We start from the raw sequence: 19545 nt of genomic DNA, 5'->3' as shown, positions 1-19545 counted from the left end.
ACTTGAATCTCTCAGTGAAACCCAAGGGGTAGGAACTCCCATGGACCCGGAGGGCAAGAGGAGTTTAAGTAAGCTCCGCACAGCACAACCGGGGAGTTTCACTTGGCTCTGTTTTTTGGCTTGGCACGTTGTGAGGCAGAAAAACCCAGATGAAGAGTCTACCAGCCCATTTTCTTCCCCAACAAACTGTTGATTTTGGTACAAAAATGAAAAGTGAGGCCATGCTTTCCCATATGCCAGGTGGCTGGGCTGAAGGGATGCCGGCATTCCGTCAGGAGCTGGAACACTCCTTTCAGCTCCCCTGTTTCACTGGAAATCTGAAGCTGCTTCAGCTCTGTGACATCACCGGTTTGGGTGTGGAGATACAGGGGTGAAACAAAGAATAGGGCTGATGCTAGAGAGAGATTCCTGCCCCAGCCCCTGGATCCAAAATCCTCCTGCATCTCAGCACCCGTGGAAATCCAGGGCTTTACTGTCACTGGCCGTAGCAAGGGGGCAGCTGGCACGAGACTGACATCAGATCTGAATGTCTTCAGTGTTCAGGTGTGTGTGGGTCCAGAATTTATACTCTGGCTGTTACAACCAGCATTACTGGGAATAGGCAGCAGGAGGATCCCTGGGTGCTCCTCACATATCCTCGTGCAGGGTTTGTTACAGACCCAGAACAGAACAAAGCCAGAGGACAGAGACTCTGTAGTTGTGTTTCATTCCGTTCCACAATCAGCTATTCTCACTGGCTCTCAGGGCTAACAAGAGCTGTTTACATGCTATAAATTGAGTTTTCCTTTACTCCCAGGTTTTTTCACATTCTTGGCAGATCATATGTAACTGGTGTTTTTTTCCTTATGGAAATTGCCACTTGAAAAAAAAAAATCATCAGTACAAGTGTCCTAACAATAAGCATCTTTTTTTTCCCCCATGTCTTATCATCTCTACAAACACAGAATGAAGAAGTCACTGCCATCTCTTCAAACTGTGAGTGAAAAAATTTAAGTTGCTTAGGAATTTTTCTCTCAATGTCTTTCTGCTCAAACCAAATCATTAGCAATGCTTTTATATTTTTTCTGCATTATTTTATTGCACTTTAACAGCTTTTGTTTTTCAGTATTTCTCTTAAAAGTTTAATTCTTTTTTTTTTTAATAAAAATATACCTCCTGTGAATTTTTCATTGCCAGTAAAAGTTTAAAAAAACAACCAAAAAACCACACTTGTCTGTGAAAACCTGTTTTGGTGGAAAGTCTTAAACAGCTCTGTAAACTCCTGTGGAGTTTTAACTTCATTTGTAAATGAGGAAACTGATGCAACTGCCTAAGTAATGCAGCATGAATTGCCAAATCTAAGGATGTGTCACCATCCCGCTGCAAGTCTTGCCAGTCTACAAGAAAATCTCCCATCCCTCAATAAGCTCAAATCCTCTTTGTGTCAGGGACATGGCAGAGCTAAGGTAAAACACTGACGATAATGACAGGAACAGCCTTTACAAGGACAGTCTTGATTTTCCCCACTGGATTTCCAGCTGGCAAAGCAATGCTCCCCTGAATCCAGACCACAAAGTTTCACCAAGGTGAGCTGCCTTGGGCAGTGGGAATGCACACTCAAAGAAAGGCACACCGTCTCATTCAGGGCCAGCACACAGCCAAGGGAAAGGCCAAGCATGCGGCCTGCTGCCTCACAGCACCTTCCTGCTGTGCCGTGCCACCTCTGCCCACATAGCGACCTGACAGTGCAGCCAGCATGCACAGGCTGGAGCATTCCCTTTGCATGGTTGTGAGGGCCACGTTACAGTGAAAGATTTATTAAATATAGTTGTTGGAAAGCTATGGGCAGGGAAATGGGGGACTGGGTCTGCCCTGCTCGTCACCACCGACACTCTTCACCTCCCCCTGTGTTTTTATTAGCTGGTATTCACAATGCATCAGCAGCAGCTATGATGAAACCAGTGGCAGATTTCACTGCAAAGCAGCTGGGTCACTGTCCCAGGGGCCTTGTTGCTTTGCTGCATGAGATCTTAAAGTGACCATCCCTGTTCTGGCTCCTCTTTTCAAGAAGCTGCAAGGGAGGGTGCGAGAGAGTTAAAAGGCAAAGGAGATGGCAAGAGACGGGGAGTGGAGGGAAATTAGGAGAGTGCTTGTGTACCACGTACAGAGCTACTTTGAAAAATTCTGAGGCATCTAAGTATCACAAACACGATCCCTGCTGTGGGCAGCTGTATGTGCGAGTGCTTTGCCCGAGGGTGTCAAATCAAATATCCACTGCTGGTTGGTACAGTACATCACTTCCCCTTGGGGATTCAGAGTGGAAAAAGAGGAAAAAAGGGGAAAAGAAAGGTTTAAACACAACAAATGAAGAAAAACTTTAACAATATCTGATATGGCTGATCATATACTGTCATCATATTATGAATGATGTAGGAGAGAGGAGAAGGAAAAGGAAAAGAAGAAAAAAAGACAGTTTAATGCTGAGCAGTGTAAGACTTACCTGGAACCGTCTCATATCTCTTGGGTTTCCTGCTGTTTTCAAACAATTCTGATTGCACTTGAGAAAAAATTTTAAGAAGAATCTGGAAAGAGAAAGAACAATGTCACTTCTATTAACCATAACAAAACACGTTACATCCTCTTTTAAAAGTATACAGGGTGGTGATTTACATGATGTCTGTGGACCAGGACTGTCAGAACTTCTGAAAACAGAAACAAACCAAACAGAAACAAACCCCAACAAAAAGAAGTTAAAAAAAAAATTGGGCAAAGTACCAGCAGTGTGCCTGTGAATCCACCCTGAGCTGGCTGCTAGCTGGTGTAAGTTAACGTATCTACTCCAGCTTATGCCGTTTCCTCGCCGTGTGTCTGGCCACACGATTTGAGTCTCTGCCTTTCTCTCTCCCTTGCAAACACGGTTTTTCTTTTGCCATCTGAAGGGATTTTCCATGAAACGATACAGAAGGATAAGACTATTGTAAAACTACAGAAACCAACAGGGCAACGCTGAGGCAGATCAACCTTGAGACTACTTGGAATGTATTAAAAAACACAGAAACAAATACAGCTCCCAGAAGAAGCTGATGAGATTTCCTTGTGACGGTGTCTTTAGTTGTGAAGCTTTCAGTAGGTAAAGCAGAGCAGCAGAACTGCCCCGAGTCCCCATGATGATCGTACAGAGATGCTGCGAGGGGGTAACAGAAACCCACCCTGGAGTCATACCCAACAGCTCACCTGTCCAGGCAGATAAACCTGTGAACATTGTACAAAGTTCTGGTGCCCAGTCTTTTTGCCCTGTCACATTTGCCTATCTGTGTGTGCTCTTGTTCTGTAGGGCTGTAGCCTGTTGTGCACACAAGTTGAATGTTCAGCATGCCCGACTGCCTTACCCAGCCCTGCATAAGGTTGTGCAGACTTTACACTTTGAAACCCTGGGCAGGCATTTTCCTGGAAGCTTCTCCACTTTTTTTTTTGCATCAAATTGAGGGAGGATTCATCCCTTTGTTATCTGATTAAATGTGTGAATTTCAGAGGTAAAGAAACCACAGGAAAAATCACAGTTCTTGGAGTAAACACACAAGAAACAGGTCTTCAAAATTCAGGCGTAACAGGCAAGAATTTTTTTTGGCATTTCCTATCACCAGTGAAAATATTTTCTGTGATTCTTTTCATTTCCATTTGTTGGACAAAACGGGTTTAACTGCAACAATTAAAACTAAAAAATAAATCACAGACTTTCTGATAGATTCAGAAGGAAAAAACACTTGGATATAAGAAAAAATAAATAGTTGGAGAATTGATTTTGAATACAAAGAACAAGTTATTTATTTATTTCTCTCGCCGAGTGCTTTCCTTAAAAAAAAAAAATCGGCTTTTGCAGTAAGTTAAAGTCCCAGGTGAGCCAGGCCTATTTCCCTTCCTGTTACTATGACAACGATTTTTTACCGCAGTCCCTAAGTCCCTTCAGAACTCACACATTCATGCCTTGAATTAGAACTTTAAAGGAGAAAGATGTATATTTCCTCGGGTTTACCAACAACAACAACCAAAACAGTCCTAACGCCAGACAATAAAGCAGAAACCCACCCTCCCCTGTTACTGCCACTTTCTGTCACCACTTCCATGGCGGCGCGTCCCTGCCATCTGCCCCAGACACACAAAGGGATGGGGAAGGATCCGGCCCATTTATATGTTGTTTGCTTGAACAAACAAAAACCCTTCACAAACCTCACGACAACTGAACCCACAAACCCAGAGAACACCACACAAAACACCTGTTACAAAACACCCCTTCCAGCGAGCTTTTTCAATCAAAATGCTTTTTTTCCCCCTTAAATCTCTCACAAACATTTTTAAAATATCTAAAATATTTATTTGGTCTCTGTGTGTGCATTTTGCAGACTGTCATTTCTATTTCCTTCCTTCCTCCTCACTTACAGCTTGAGGAGCTCACTGGACCACGGTGCGAGTACGGGAACTGGCTGCGGTTCGCCTTGCTGGCCCTCGGGTTCAGCCGGAGAGCTGGGTACTCTCCGAGGGCAACTTCTGCAACTAAAAATCCTACAGAACCTCATGTCTCGGGAGCTGCACTGACAGAATATACTCCAGCAAGTGTAAGTCTTACTGACGACTCAAGCTAAACCTGTGACCCCTTTTATTTGCGTGATCCTGTAAGCACGAGTCTATCCGTGAGAAGGTTTTCAGACCAGCACGCTCTGAGATCCACCGGAGAACCTGAGCCAGACCTGTTACTCTCAAACACTCCTTTTTACCCTGCCCTCTTCTCACAGGTATCAGAAATATTTGCTGATACATAAACTGCTCATGTTGCCGTACTGATGGAGGGAAAAGCTGCATAACATAGTCAAGCCATATAATGAAACCAAGGCAAGGAACTTTCACATGAAAATTATGAGGATAACTGCAAACACACACCCACAAAAAGCTGTTGCTTTGAAGGAAAAATAAAAGATCAAATTAATCTGGAAAATTTTCAATTTTCTTTGAAATTTTTTTAAATGCTTGAATCCCTGTTCATCCAGTGAGAAAAACACTCAACACCAACTCTGGGACGAAGAAAATCAGAGAAGAGAGAGGTGTCTGTAAGGGAACTCGCTGCATCAGCTGAGCCGACTTCGGGAAGAGCCAAGATGCTGCGTGCTCTGTTACACAGACCCTAAAACACAGACACTGAAAGCTGTATGTTTAACAGTCCCTGTGACCGAGCTGTGCAGCGCTGCACGGCAGTGAACTAAATTCACTATGTCTGCCAAATGTCTCCAGAAAATGGGGGTTCAGAGCCCCACAAACGTAACTCAGCAGTGTATGTGAAAATTAGGGTGCATTCCCATTAGACCTGTGCTGATTCCCAGCAACGGGTGTTTTCGTCCATCAGAAACACCCAGGAAACACAACTCTCCTTCTCTCGGAGCCGCCGGCCTCCAGCGAGACCGGGATGGTTCCCACTGCTCAGCAGCGGCTTCGCAGCACACAGACCGAGCACACCACGCACCCAGCTGCAGGCTGCTCAGCCGGCGTATTTGGGAGTCCCACGTGAGGCAGCTCAAAGGTGCCTGGCTTTCTGCAATCGCTGAGCACCTTCAAGACACCCTGAACCAGGTGATTCTGCAGCTCACTTTTCAAGGGGCTGGTCTCGGGCTTTAGTTCCTCAGCGCTGGGGCAGTTTCAGACCTCCAGCCTGTGCTGAGACTTGTCATTTTCTGAATATGCTGCACTAAGACAGTTTTCCCTCCCATCATCCCAGATTTAATTTAGGTTTATTTTAGACACATCTTTCCTCTAGTTGAAGCATGTCTCTCTTTTTCCCCTTTCCAAGTTTCTCCAGTCAAATTTTAGCTGCAAGTGGGCATCTGCATGAAGTATTTGGTAGGTCGTTATATATACATATATATTTTAAGTGGTTGCATCTGGGAAAGGCATTAATATTTATTGCAGCATTAGAATAAAAATGACTCGGGGGGAGCAAAGAGGAGGGAAGGTTTAGCACTAAATGAAGCTGATTTAGGGGTAACAGGAGAATTGCAGAAAGGCTTTATTAATTTTTTTAAATGAGAACCTTTAGCTGGTTTTTGGCCTTAACCTATATATGCACCAAAACATAAAAACCAGAATTTAAAAAAATAGCTCCTTTTCATGTTCCTCAGCTGGTCTCTATTCCTTCCTAAGAACAGCATCAGCTCTTAGTTTAGCAGATAGTTCTGATTCCAGCCAAGCAGAGAGAGCATGGCCCATCACCTCTGAGATCACATCTAAGGGCACTGGGGAAAAGCCTAAATACTTTTGAGTGACTACCACTAAAAAACCTGACACTGCTGTAGAAAACTGATTAACTTAATGGGCAAACATACAATTAATTAAGATATAACTACAGACACCCTTTTTCCTCCTATTGCCTCCCTCCTATAGTTGACCTTTCTATCTACAGACCCATACACTTGTGGAGGTCTCCAAAACGCCACCTTAAATATATTTCCCTCTTTTAGGACTCAGAGGGAGTTATTGGAAACGTTACTGCTCCTCCTACTGGGAGTTACCACCATGCTGAGGAGTTCGGTTGATGAATCATTTAAGGGCCCCTTTTTACTTCAGGACAAGGCTGCTGTGTTATCTCAGTTTTCCAGCAGCACTGTGAGCAATCCGAGCTGACTCGGTGGGAAGGCAGGCTGGGAGCACTCATACAGGACAAATTCCCCTGCAAAGGGCCCTCAATGGACAGGAATGGTAGGAGAAAAGTAGGGAAGGTCTCACATCTTTCAAGCTCCTTCCAAAGCAGCTACTAACCCCCACTCCTACCCTGTCAATGCAAACCTGCATGACTAGGTGCTGCACATACCTGAGGCGAATTGAAAACACGGCTGGAACTAGAAAGCATTTTCGACACCTCTGAGGAGGCTTCTGCTCCATCCTGGTTGGTTGAGAAGAACCTTCAGCAAATCCCATTGGAGTCAGGAGAAAAACGTTTCTGTGACTTCAAGGGGAGCAGACAAGCCCTGCAGAGCACCCCACATGCAACAGCAGGCAGAGCTTAAGAAGAATAAAAATGCATTAATGCTCTTTAAAAACCTGCCACAACCCTGGGACTGATTGGTCTCCCCACATGGAACCACAGGAACAGACAGCACACTTTGTGCCTTTATAGCTTCATTCTAGGGGACTCAGACGTCAGTTCATTCTGCCTCTGCAGCAGGGGGGTAACTCACCATTTTACAAGCAAAGATGCCAGGACCTGGAAACTGGGTGGAAATCGCTCCCCATTGCATCGCAGGTCTGCTGCAGAGCTGGGACTGGGACCTCCTGATTCCTGGTTCTACATCTTTACTAACCTTCCTATCCTCCTTTTGTGCTTTCTTAAAATACAGGTACAGAATCAGTTTTATCCTGTAAGCATCCCCTGGATACACTTCCAAACTGTGCCTTGTAGAGCAGATACTGAGATAACCCTGCCTCTTGTTTGGGTTACTGTTGGGTAATTCCTGGCCTCAGCCAATTTTTGGCATGAGAAGGTGCCTACCATCCTGTATGATTGCTTCTGTCAGCAAACCTTGTGATGCTGCAGTCTAATGAGAATATAAAGATATGGTGGCATTCTGCTTAAATTATTAAAGCCCTTCCAAAAAGTCACAAAGTGAACAAAGAGAAAGCTAGGAGCTGTTGTTATGAGTATCTCTGCTCCAGTCAGACAACATTACGATTAAACACGCTATGAACTGCAACACTATCATTGAGGGCCTGACTCCAGCTTCATCAAAGCTAGGAAATTCTGAGCTCAAGGTCTCCCCCCCTGCCCCTCGACTCACCCATGTGTGTCTTGGCATTGCAGACTCTGAGATAAGTGTGACACATGACCCTACCCGATGCCACAACACAGGAGAAGGCTTCACTTGATGGTTCTTCCTTTCCAAGGGACTAGGTCAGATTTTGCACATACATTTGAAGGTCAGTATCTAAAATCAATCATCCTCTGATTTTAATGAATATCACAGGAGAAGGCTTCTTTATAATCTGAATATTTATCTCTGGAGTAATTTCATTCTATTATGTCAGTGTGCATTACCAGGGAGCTGATGCGAGAATTTCCTCCTCTTTTCCTGCAGTTATAGTCAGTGTGGGATCAGGCATTGCACAAAGGCATCTGAATGAACACACACCTTATACTGTGTGAGAAATGAGGGGAGTTATTACAATAATCCAGAGTATTTACACGATACTCCACAAACAGCAGCTAATTAATCTTCACAAAACTCCTGTGCATAAAGTGTGAACCCAGTTTAACGGATGTGAAAGCCAACATATGTAGGTCAGGAGACTTTTCTGAGTTTGTCAGAGATTTGCTGAGAGAAGGGAGCAGGAGTCTGATGACAGCCTAGGCCAGGAGGAAGCTGGCTGTTCATTTGTCACTTGTTTTTTTAACAGAAAGACTCCAGTTGTACCCACAATCAAAACCAGAATAATTTCATCAGTTCTGGGCCCGGTGATCTGGCCAAACCATCCTCCAGCTCCCACCTCTCTACAGAGGACAACCAGGCTGTGCAAGGGAACTCAGCCTTGCTGGAGAAGAGATAGGTGTGTGCAAAGCTACAGGAGATGGAGTAAGTGAGCCTTAAAGGTCCCTTCCTCAGAAATGTGTAATTCTCATTTTGATGCTTTCATCTACACTTCCTGCCACATACAGCCCCTCAGTTTCCATCACATCTTTCTCCTCAGCTCACCTCTCTGATTTTGTCCCAGCTTCTAGGCACTGATCCTGACCCCTTTCTACAGGAACTTTTCCCTGTGCTCTGTATTTCTTTTCCAGCTTTGAAAGAGATGCTTGCCAAGGTAAAGTCTGCTTCTGCAGAGGTCTAAAGAGTACAGTACAGGAGCAACTGCGCTGCTGTTAGAACTGTACTGGCAAAAGTGAAGCTGGATTCAAGATGTGACGCTTCTTTTTAATTGTCTGTACTCGCATTATTAAATCAAGGTGGTTTGGACCAAAACCTACAGGACAATAAGATCCTTCGCACTGAGGAGAGTCTAGATCAGAAGTTTTCTGTTCAGGCCCATCTTTATAATTAAATTAATATTTAATCAATCGATGAGAGCACGCTCATTCCAAGATGCTTGCAATGCAAAGCATATGATGATGTGCAGATAAGTGTAATAGGGAGCAGGTGGAATTAGTGCTTTTCTTTTAAAAAAGGAGAAAAGCTCCAAAAGGGCTTTGAAGTCTCACAAAGCATTCTATTCCTCAAATAAATTGGAAACATCAGATAGTTTTTAGTATCAAAACAACTCAGTTTTCCAAGGCTGAGTCCAGTGTCGTTTACCAACATCTACTATTTAACATCCTGCTTGCTTTCTCCCTCATCACAGGTGGGAAGTAACACTTAGTCAATCACTCCAGCTTAGATTTTAAGTTTAAAGTTTAAGTTTTAGTGTGGGACTGTTATTTGGGGTCTCTATTTCTGTGCCCAGTATCAGACCTGAAGCGCCGGCAGGATGGCAGCACCCATCTTAGAACTGCTTCTAATGAGGATTTTTTTGCCATGCCAAGAGGTCCTAATCACACATGGGAAGTAACACTCTATGCAATGTATTAAAAAAGATACAGGATGAAGATACAGGTATCCTGTATTCCTGATGGATCAAGAAATACCACTCACCCTGAATGCACAGCCATGATCAGACCTGAATTACATCCAACTCCCACTTCCATGCCTTAAGCACAGAACAATTCCTGGTCCAATATCCCTCTCTCTGCAGCCTCTCGTACCATCTTTCTCTCTGCTCTCATCTAGTGACTTTTGTTAAGACCTTAATTTCCAAATAAATAGCAGTTGAAAAAAAACCACCATGCAGTATGCTACCCAAACCCAAACCATGTCAGTAAACTAGAGTTATATTCTGCACAATTTTCAACTCTAAAGTAGACCCCGTTCCACTCCTCCTGAGCAGCAGCAGCAGCAGGCACACACATCCACAACTGCAGCTCACGCTCATTTGGTAAATGCTTGTTGTATCTTGCAAAGTGATCCCATTTTCAAGAAACAAGGGTGGGAGGAGGGTCGCTGCCCGTTCTCCAGACAGTCATTTCTCGGTGCTCAGTGTAGTTATTTGGCATGGCCACATTTGCTAGGAAAAAAAATCTCCAAGGAAAACCTCCTTGTTTGTGCACTCTGATGAAAACCTGACACCATTAATGAAAATAATAATTGAACTCTATGGGTTTGAATTGAAAATGAAACACAACACTAACAGCGTGTTTGTAACTGCAATTGTTCTCCAAAAAGTCTTGGGAGGACTCTGCAATCTGAGCAGTTTCCCATTTCCTTTGGGTTTTCCTCCTTCCTCCCACACCAAAACTTTCCAGTAACTTACAAGACAATGGCTAAAAGCTTATTTATACTGTAAGATGCATATTATTCATGCCATTTGGCACAGGACCAAATGCCATAGCATAATCAAAAGTCAATAGGCAGGGAGGTAATAGAGTAGAGGATTGGGCTGACGGGCTGCTGAAAGGGACGCTCAGATAATATTCCCTGGTTTATTACAGTATCTATGGGCTCCAACTGTGCTAAGCACTGCACAGCCACGTTGTGAAATTGTTATTGGAGGAAAGATACACAGAGGACAGGAGGAAAGAAAGGCTTTTATACTCAATTCACTGGTAGGGAAGTCAGGGCACCTAGAAATGAAGCGACTTACCCCGTGGCACAGACCAGCCAAGAACCACACACTGTCCCTGCAAGCCCATGTTTGTCATTTGACTGGTTCTTTTTAATAGTGACAAAATTGCATAAAGCTCACTCACAGCCTCAGAACGTGACACCCAGCAGGATTCTGAAACCACGGCCAAATCTGTCGTCATTACACGTATGTCAGTCTGAGCAGTACACACAGGGCTGGGGCTGGACTGTATCACGCGCACAGGCCTGGCGATGCCCCGCAACACCAGTGAGATCTGTTCCTTCTCTGGTATTGCTCTGTCCTTATCGCTCCACATGGGTGCAAATCCAACCTGAGTTCTACTCTGCCAACCCCATGGATCCCAGAAAAGGCTTATGCAGAGGTTAAATGAGCACAGAGGCTGATCCCCAGGCATTTTTCTTCCATACCAGAGAAACCTACAATTCCCTCATCTCTTGACTCTTACCCCATGGCTCCCAAAACCCCTCTGTCTGTTGAGCCATGCTAGGCTGAGCAGTGAGCACCAATTACACCGCTGGCCTTTTTGCTGCTGCTGGGTCTGCTGGTTTTTACTGTTCCTGCCAGATGGCAGAGGCCAGCACATGGAGACTCTCTACCCTGCAGTTAATGCAGAATAACTTCCCGGTGACTCCAAGAGATGGGAAGTTGTGCTGATGGGAATGTTAGAGATGGAACCAAGGTTAGGCACCTCTGTTACACCTGCCAGAGTGGATATCCCTCAGCTGAAAGCTCGCACTCACTCAGGGAGGCAGGAGTATTGCCTGCTGCTAAACTCCTTTTGGAGAGAATAAACGAGAATTCAATTGCTAAAGAGACAAATTTACACCCCAGCAACTCGGGGCCATGCACATTTCCTCCTCCCTTTCCTGAGGTCTATTCAGTTGGTGGGTTTGCACCTATTGTACTTCTGGGTCTAGTCACAGATGACCTTGAATCTGAACATTGGTGTAACATTATATTCCTATGACAGATTTATAGATTGGCAGACAGGGGTGCATTCAGTGCATTCCTTCCCTAAGACAGGACAGCATCCAATGTTTGTTAGCATCATTAAACTAAAACTGACTTTTCACCTGCTCCCATACCATATGCAGCTGCAAATTTTTAAATTAAACTATGAAGCCATGCATAAATTTACATATATTACAGACTAGCCTCTCCATTTAACATGCAAATGTACTCCAATGTTTCAGAACACCTTCTGTCGCTAATTAATTTGCTGAATTATAATTAGACTAATCCTGCATAATTAATAAGCACAGATTTTTTTTTAATTTCTAAGCAGCTTGATGAGATCATTCACTTCCTTCTATAAACTGCTAAGTAACTGTTAAAAAAAATCTGGAAAGAACATATGTGAAAAGGTATGTTTGATGTCGCATACAAATTTAAACGAGCGGGCAAGCTTCAAGAAAGTCAAGATTAATATGAGTGTGTGGCTGAAGCAGAGAGACCCTCGGCACATCACTTTCAGGGGCAAGGACCAAGATTGTCTGTGTCTATTTTATTCCTCTTGCTTTTACCCATCGTACCTTCCAAGATCATAGACTGAGACAGAAAAGGATTCCAGACCTGTGTGCAGCATTAGGAGATGTTATGATATGAACACACCGTTGTGTATCAAACACTCTCCCTGTACATGCTGTGTGTGGAGAAGCTCCTTTGATAGTATTTGGAATTGTTTTCATTTCGGCTGCCAAAACCAACGGAGATCATTCTAGTGAAACAATTAAGTGCTATTAGCACTGGATTCATTCTCTAATGATTAAAATGAAGGGTCTTGCTTTCATGTTGAAGAGCTTGGATTCAGAGACACATGCATGCCAACACCGCTCTTTAAACCGCACAGAGCTCGGCCATAGAGCAGGGAGTCAGCTCCTGATGCACAGAGCAGCCCCTGTGCATCAAACAGCCATCCCCTAAGATCTCAGCCAGGAATTCCATCATGTGGAGAAAGAGGGAAAGAGAACCTGGAAATGTCACACAATCCTGTGAGTGCACTGCATTTACAGACTTACACACACATTGTGCTCTCATCTGCTAGTTGCTGGATGTACTGATGGATGTATATTTCAGCTCTACCACCACCATCCTCGTTTAGTATTCACTTCCACCTTCCCCAGATGCAGCACTCCCCAGCACCACCGGCTGTTTGCTGCGATTGTGAGTAAGCAAAACCTGAAACAAGAGCTCGTGATTCAACCCAAACAAAGGGAGCAAGAAGAAAAAGAAATTAATTCCTGTACTAGGAGATCGCTGAACCACTTAAAGCCTTCAAGTGTGGCTTGTCTACTACAAAGGAGAGAGATAAAATACATATCAGACACTTCTGCCTGAAGCCTCTGTTGGCTTTTTATTAATTTGGACAAGTACCCTTCTTCAGATAAATGTGTCATTGGAATGGAGTTGGGTTCTGCATAGCCATGCATAAAGGGACCTGGCTTACACAGGATGAGTTCCTGGCACTGTGTGCCAACCAAGCAGCTTTCTAGCATTTCCTACTGGACAGGCACTGGGAAATCACTTGCTTTTCTTTTGCTTTTCCTTTTTTTTAAGGGCAAAATTAACAACGTTTCTTCCCAAAGAATACTAGAAATGACCCTGCTGTGCTTTAACTCATTCTAGACCTCTCTAGAAAAGACAGCTGCTTGTGAAGGGCATGTGTTTAGCAAAGCCCTCTCTGCAGAAGAAACACCACCTCAAACTCAGAACTACACAAGACCTGCATGCTGGGATGCCAGCCACTCACAGCAGCACCACGAGACCTCTTTGTAGGGGCAGATCACCGCAGGACTAAAGGGCTCCAAACATGGAACAGCTCCTCTAACAGTTCTGTCTTGTAATTTTATACACAGCCCCAATATACCTTCTTTTCCTAACAGCCCCTGAACATATCACCAGGTAATGAGACACTGAAGAGGAACAAAATGAGTAATATAAACAGAGAACATCTTTCTGACTCATATGTGTCCATCTCCTGTCATCCTGTGACCCCCGCTCAGTGGACAGAAAAGATGAGCTGAGTTTAAAAATAAAAAAAATATAAAATACAGGACTGGGTCTGTATTTTTCCCCTCCCCATCTCTGCCTGCACCTCATTTTAAACCGTGGATGAATTGGCAAAAAGATATATAGGTCACATGGCTGATGCAGAAATAGAACCTGCATCTCCAGAGCCACAGTGCCGAACATGAGCGAGTCACTGAAACTCCTTCCAGCTCCTCTGGTTTCGTCACAATAAGGTGTTCTGCAGCCACAGCACACGGCCAAAGCTGAATGTCAGCATCCACGGCTTTCAGGAGGTTTCTGATGTCCCTGCCATCTCCCAGTTCTACAACCAAGAGCTTTGCCACACCTGATATGTTTATGCACTTTTTCATTGTTTCAACTCCCCAAAACTCACGTGTAAACACATATCCCCATCTGAAAATTTTGAGAGAGAATTTTTGCTTTAACAAGAAAAATTCTGAAGTATGAAACAAGTCTTTTCCTGTGATCTAGCCTATATCCTCAGAAAGCAATGAATTTCTGAAAGAAAAGAGTTCATACTTCAGACACAGATGCCCCATCTTGTATTTATGAGGAATAGGAACATTTCTAGTGTGCAGCAAATAAATTAATCGAGAGCCAAGCTCCTTTAAAAGTGTCTTAGACCGGGCACCAGAAATCAAGAGGAGGTAGAATTCAAGCACTTGGGCAATCGGTTGCTACAAACTCATGGCTGCAGTGAGTTATTTTGCCTCTGGCAAATACTTTCTGCTACAGGAGAAATTGCTTGTCTTCACTCCATCCCTCTCTCTCACACGCGCACACACACGCTTGCACCCCAAGTTGACTGTGCAGTGATGTTAACAGGAGAGGAAAATTGCTTCCTGACCTTTCCAGTGATCAATTTACACCCTGAAGCATGAGATTGGTTTCACTTTAGTGTGTATATGTAATACCTATTCCCACATCGCTTGAGACAATGCAAAATTTGCCGTTCACTTGCATGGGTGCACGTGTTCCCAGCTGGTTTGAGCAGTGGCCTCCTTCAAGACACCTATCTAGTAAATGAGCTGCTCCTCACCAAAGCCAGTATCTGGTCAGCAGGCCTCTTCACACAGCAGGGACAGACCTGGCTTTTTTCTAGAGGAGGCTGCAGAATGGGGACACGCTGGGACCAGGTCAGGATTGACCAAACTCTCTTTCCCCCCATCCAGGTCCCCATCACACGGCTCAAGCCAGCCATTAATACATGCCTGGAGCAGCCAACAGCTTCCCGAGCCCGAGCAGAGCGGTCATTCAGCACTGGGTTGTTTGTGCTTGTTTTTAATCTCATTAAGGCAAGACTTCTGCAACGCTCTGCTTTATGACTAGACTAATGAGCTTGTGTGAGCGCTCCAGATGTTTCCAAATGCAGCGACTACAATCTGTATTCTTCCTTCACTTCAGATCCTATTATTCTTCCCTGATTTGTGGAGATCATTGTGACAGGCTCAACCCACTGCTGAAGTGGTGGTGCAAAAGCCAGTCCTGCAGCTCCTTCCGGAGCGTGGCCACAAAGCCCAAAGCCCACCCTTCACTGACCCTGGAACTGTTCTCAGGGAGAAAATCCAACCCACTTTTATCTCTTGGGGAAGGACAACATGTTTTTATGCACACATATTACATGTTCTATATACTCCAACTGCAGGTACACACACTCCATGAAGAGCACAGACCTTAAGGAGACAGCTTATTGACTGGAAAATATTCATGTTTTGATGCTTTAAAGAAGGAATCGTTCCAGATGCACCATTGGAATGTGCTCTCTTGGCAGTTCCACCTTCAGGACTTCCTGCCCGTGTCCCTGGTGCACAGAGAGCCTGATGTGTGCAGGCAGTTCTGAATTTTTCTTTCTCAAGTTCTGCTGCAGTCATAACTCCCAGAGAAAAGTTTGGGAGTGCATGCAACATTTGCTGAATGTTTTCTTCATTTATTTAATCCAGATGTTTGCATTTTAAATAATTGAGAAGCTGCTATGGTAAATAGACATCAAGAGAGGCTAATGGGAGTAGCACTGTCATTAGAAAGAACTTGTATGATGAGACATGAGACTAAGGAGTCAGTCCCTACAATGTCAGGACACGTTACAGGAGTGAAGCTTGTTGAACACCACTACACATCGACGCAAGCCAATCTATGGTGCTTCGAGAGACTGAGAGAGGCTTAATACAGAACTGAAAGGATATTGTCAGCTTTTCCATTAGAAAAGCTTGTATTTCCTCATATGGTTTGATTTAGTTGCACATAAAAATTATTAAACAATAAATAAAATGCATTATTTGCATGACTCCACTTTGTACACATGTTCACTAAGCTCCTGTAACTGCAAGGGAGGTTTCTGAAGCTCCCAAATTAAATACTGGAGTTGCTGCAAAACTTTATCCTAAGTAGGGCTCCTTTGATTCAAGGTTTTGAGACTAATAAGGGAATTTTCAGTGTCAAGGTACCTGGGCTCTACCCGGAGTGCTGGGAATTTGCAGCTTGACTCTTCACCTGTCCTACGTTTCATCCCTATTCTTGTTGCATTTTCATTTGAACCTCCTAAAACTCAACCTCACTGAAGTCAAGTCAGCTTTAATGGCAGTAACATTATATATAAGTTTGCCATAACTTTGTTGAACCGATTTTTTAAAATCACTTCTTAGATGATTCTGCCGCAACTGAGGATGGTGATAAGCCTTGTGATCACTGAACTTCCTAGGACTTCTCACAGTTACTTTCCCTGAAATGTTTTTAAAGACTTGCAGCCATCTCTCAGCTACATAAACTGGCACAGAAGCGTTTGGAATTATCTCTGGTTGAGCCAGGTAGAGCCTTGCTCCATGGAATTCAGCTACTGTATGTTCATTCCCTCCCCTCCCTACGGCACAACTTGTTTTCCCCCATATGCAGAGAGATCTTTATGGCTCCACATCAAGATGTAATCCTGTGAAAAGGCTCCTTAGGAGCTGTTAAGAATTATCTACTGAAATATCTATGGAACAGCAATTTTACAGGAGCTATTGTCCACCGGGCCCCAAATCCATCTTTTATAAGCAGCCAGTAGAAAGTATTCCATAACAGACCACAAGATTTCCACAGATATTTTTCTCTACCAAGAAAATTAACTCTGTAAAGTTTCTTCATGCATAAATGTGTAATTACATCTCTGATGAATGCTGTGAAGCTGCACAGCATCCCATAAACCATTCTGATGTCTGCTTCTTAAAGGACCTGTCCATGAACCTACGCATCATCGTTTCCCTAAGACAACTGCAGTAGCACTTGCTGTGTGAATCCTTACAGCCAAACACTCAATTCAATACAGAAACCCAAGGTTAAGCAGCTTTGCATAGTTCACAGACACCAATTTCAGCAAAAAGTGTTTTTCTGGGGACCCAGAAGAAAAATGTTGCCTCTTTCTCATTTACTACAGAGATCAGCTAGGAGACTTCCACATCTTGATACACATGCTAAAAAAAACGTGCCGTAGCTTTGAAGCTCTTGGGGTTTAAATCCACTAATACCATTCATAAGGCACCACCAAAGCAATGAATGTCAAGGCAGAAAATGTGATCTCTGCCAGAACACTTTGGAGATTGTTAGAAGTTTAATCAGTTCTCTAATAATAGATCCCTCCCTCCTCTATTCCCCTTTCTCTCTCTGCCTTCCAATAAAAAGCATTAAAAAAATAGTCAACTGTTTCAAGTCTAAATTCTGGTTTTGCAATAATTCAGTGAATGCCAACATCATTCTTGTTGCTCAATTAGGAAAACATCCACTATAATTCTCTAAGTGAGGCACTAGAAACCATTTCATCTGTCCTGTGTAATTATTTTGTACTTATCTATTAGCAAGTAAAATATTTGGGGGAAAGTGCCTTTCACACTCAGCACAGGGTTCCTTCTAATGAAAAACCCTGGTTGGTTTGGGTTTTTTTTACTTGTTGAGAAAGCTCATATTCCTACACACCTGAGAAGGGTAAGGGTGCAGCTATTGTGTTTGGCAGTGTTTTACTACAGCCTGAAAAATGACAAAACTCTGAAGCAGCGAACTTGTTTTTCTAAGGGGCCTTTCCTCTAGCAGGGTTTGGTTTGGTTTGGCTCCCCACAACTACAAACACAGGGTAGAGCCCAGACTGGCACACCGAGCTGGCCAAAGCTGGGACTTGTGAACATCTTTGCCTCTAATGACAGAAATGACTTTTACTAAGACAGTATCCAAAAGCTTTGAGGAGGGATCAGGGACTCACTGTCCCAGCAGTTATAAAAGAGCTGGAGATGGAGCAGTCCTCTTCCCAAGCCTCTAAGGATCCAACAATGAGGGAAATCACTTCCAATACCTTGTTTAGATCCAACCCAAGTTTTTGCTTTACAAATAAACGTTTCCATCTCAGAGTATTTGCAGCTCAGCCATCCCAGCCTCCAGCTTCAAAAACTCTCCTGGCTTCTCAGAGCCAATCTTCTCATGAGCATTTTGTCCCTTGTCAGGGTGTGAAGGTGGTTTTCATTTCCCCACAGCATTCTGTAGGGAACTCCCTGTTTGGTTTAAACTTTGGGCTAAATATTGCTCACTCTGCCTGTCCCAGCCTTCCTGTGAATCTACCCATTTAATTAGCATCCCCAGCGGTAGTTAATACTGTTTTTGTATGAGCTGTTTACAAGAACAAATCCAACTCTGACAAACACTACCACTCCACATTAAGTTGAAGCAGTCCTCCTTCAAATTGCTAGGAATTCTTTGATGATAAAAGTAAGTCTTAATATTCCACTGTAGCCAGAATTGGGGGAGTTCTTGTATCTGTGGCCTCCAGTGCATACGCCCCACAAACATAGCAATCAGCCCAAACTTTGCTCTGCAGCGTTATCCCTCATTAATCACTGGAAATCTGACCAGAAAACAACAGTGCTCAGAAGAAAAGAGAAAGACATTTATGAATCAGAGATTTTGTTTGATAATGTTGGAGATCCAGGATTTGTAAACATCCTAAAAAACCATCACAGCCCAGTTCAACACCGCATGCAATCCCCAGACTGACATGTCCAGCAGTCCTCAGTACTTCCCTGGGGACAGCAAGAGCACGTCCCATCATTAGGAGGTTGGACTGGGTGACCTTTAAGGTCCCTTCCAACTTCATGCACTCGATGATTCTATGATTTATCTTTCCGACAGCCCCTGCCCACTGGCACGCCCCAAGCCTTGCCCTCTTTGGCCTCGTTAAACATCTCAGCAGACAGAACATGATCATGCAACGGGGATGCCTGAGACAAAGCTCAGGTGAAAGGTGCCTGAAGAGACAAGTCACACCCTCTGCATCCAGCCGTGCCTGAGACGTGCGGTCTGCAGGGTGAAACACTCCAGTCTGCAGAGTACTTGGTTCCCAGCACCAACCTTGGCATCTGAGAGCGTATTCTGGGTCATCTGACAGAAGACACTGTTAGTATGGGAGCCAGGGAGTGGTAACTGCTCTCACAAGCACTGACCCACAATTATTTATCGTGAGTGTAAGGAGCCCTGTGCTTCCCTTTAACTCACAGTTCAAGCTCCAGATCTGAGAAGTTCAGCTCCTGGCAGAGCCCAGCATTCCCAAAATCTCAGAACTAACAGTAAGGATTGTTCCAAAAGCACTCCCACTGCCACTGCCACACGCACAGAAGGGAAGAGCAAAGCTGCTGAAGCACTTGGCATCCACCTACACTCTGCGTGTCCCTCAGAGCTGCGTTCAGGCCAGCCAAGGCCCGCAGAGGTGCCCAGTGACTCTATCGATTTCCCCCTTTGAGACCCCTTCAGAGTAGACTAATTTTTTCCAGGTGCTGGTCACCAGCACCTTCAGTGTCTTAAATTTAAGAC

At 44.1% G+C, this 19545-nt stretch overlaps 1 protein-coding gene across 1 annotated transcript in view; it reads right to left on the bottom strand.

Annotated features, from left to right (window-relative positions):
* The window catches only part of EBF2 (EBF transcription factor 2), a gene marked incomplete at both ends in the record, with an annotated part of 120063 nt that overhangs the window by 27851 nt on the left and 72667 nt on the right, over nucleotides 1-19545 (bottom strand). The window contains one exon of the mRNA XM_084273994.1: nucleotides 2480-2561. Within this exon, the coding sequence (XP_084130120.1) occupies nucleotides 2480-2561 (82 nt within the window). The remainder of the gene's footprint in view (nucleotides 1-2479; nucleotides 2562-19545) is intronic.

This window comes from Gallinula chloropus (genome assembly GCF_964237585.1).
Source record: "Gallinula chloropus genome assembly, chromosome: 21".
NCBI classification, from domain to species: domain Eukaryota; kingdom Metazoa; phylum Chordata; class Aves; order Gruiformes; family Rallidae; genus Gallinula; species Gallinula chloropus.
Note: the sequence above shows the minus strand (reverse complement) of the source record. Positions and strands in the feature narration are given on the sequence as shown.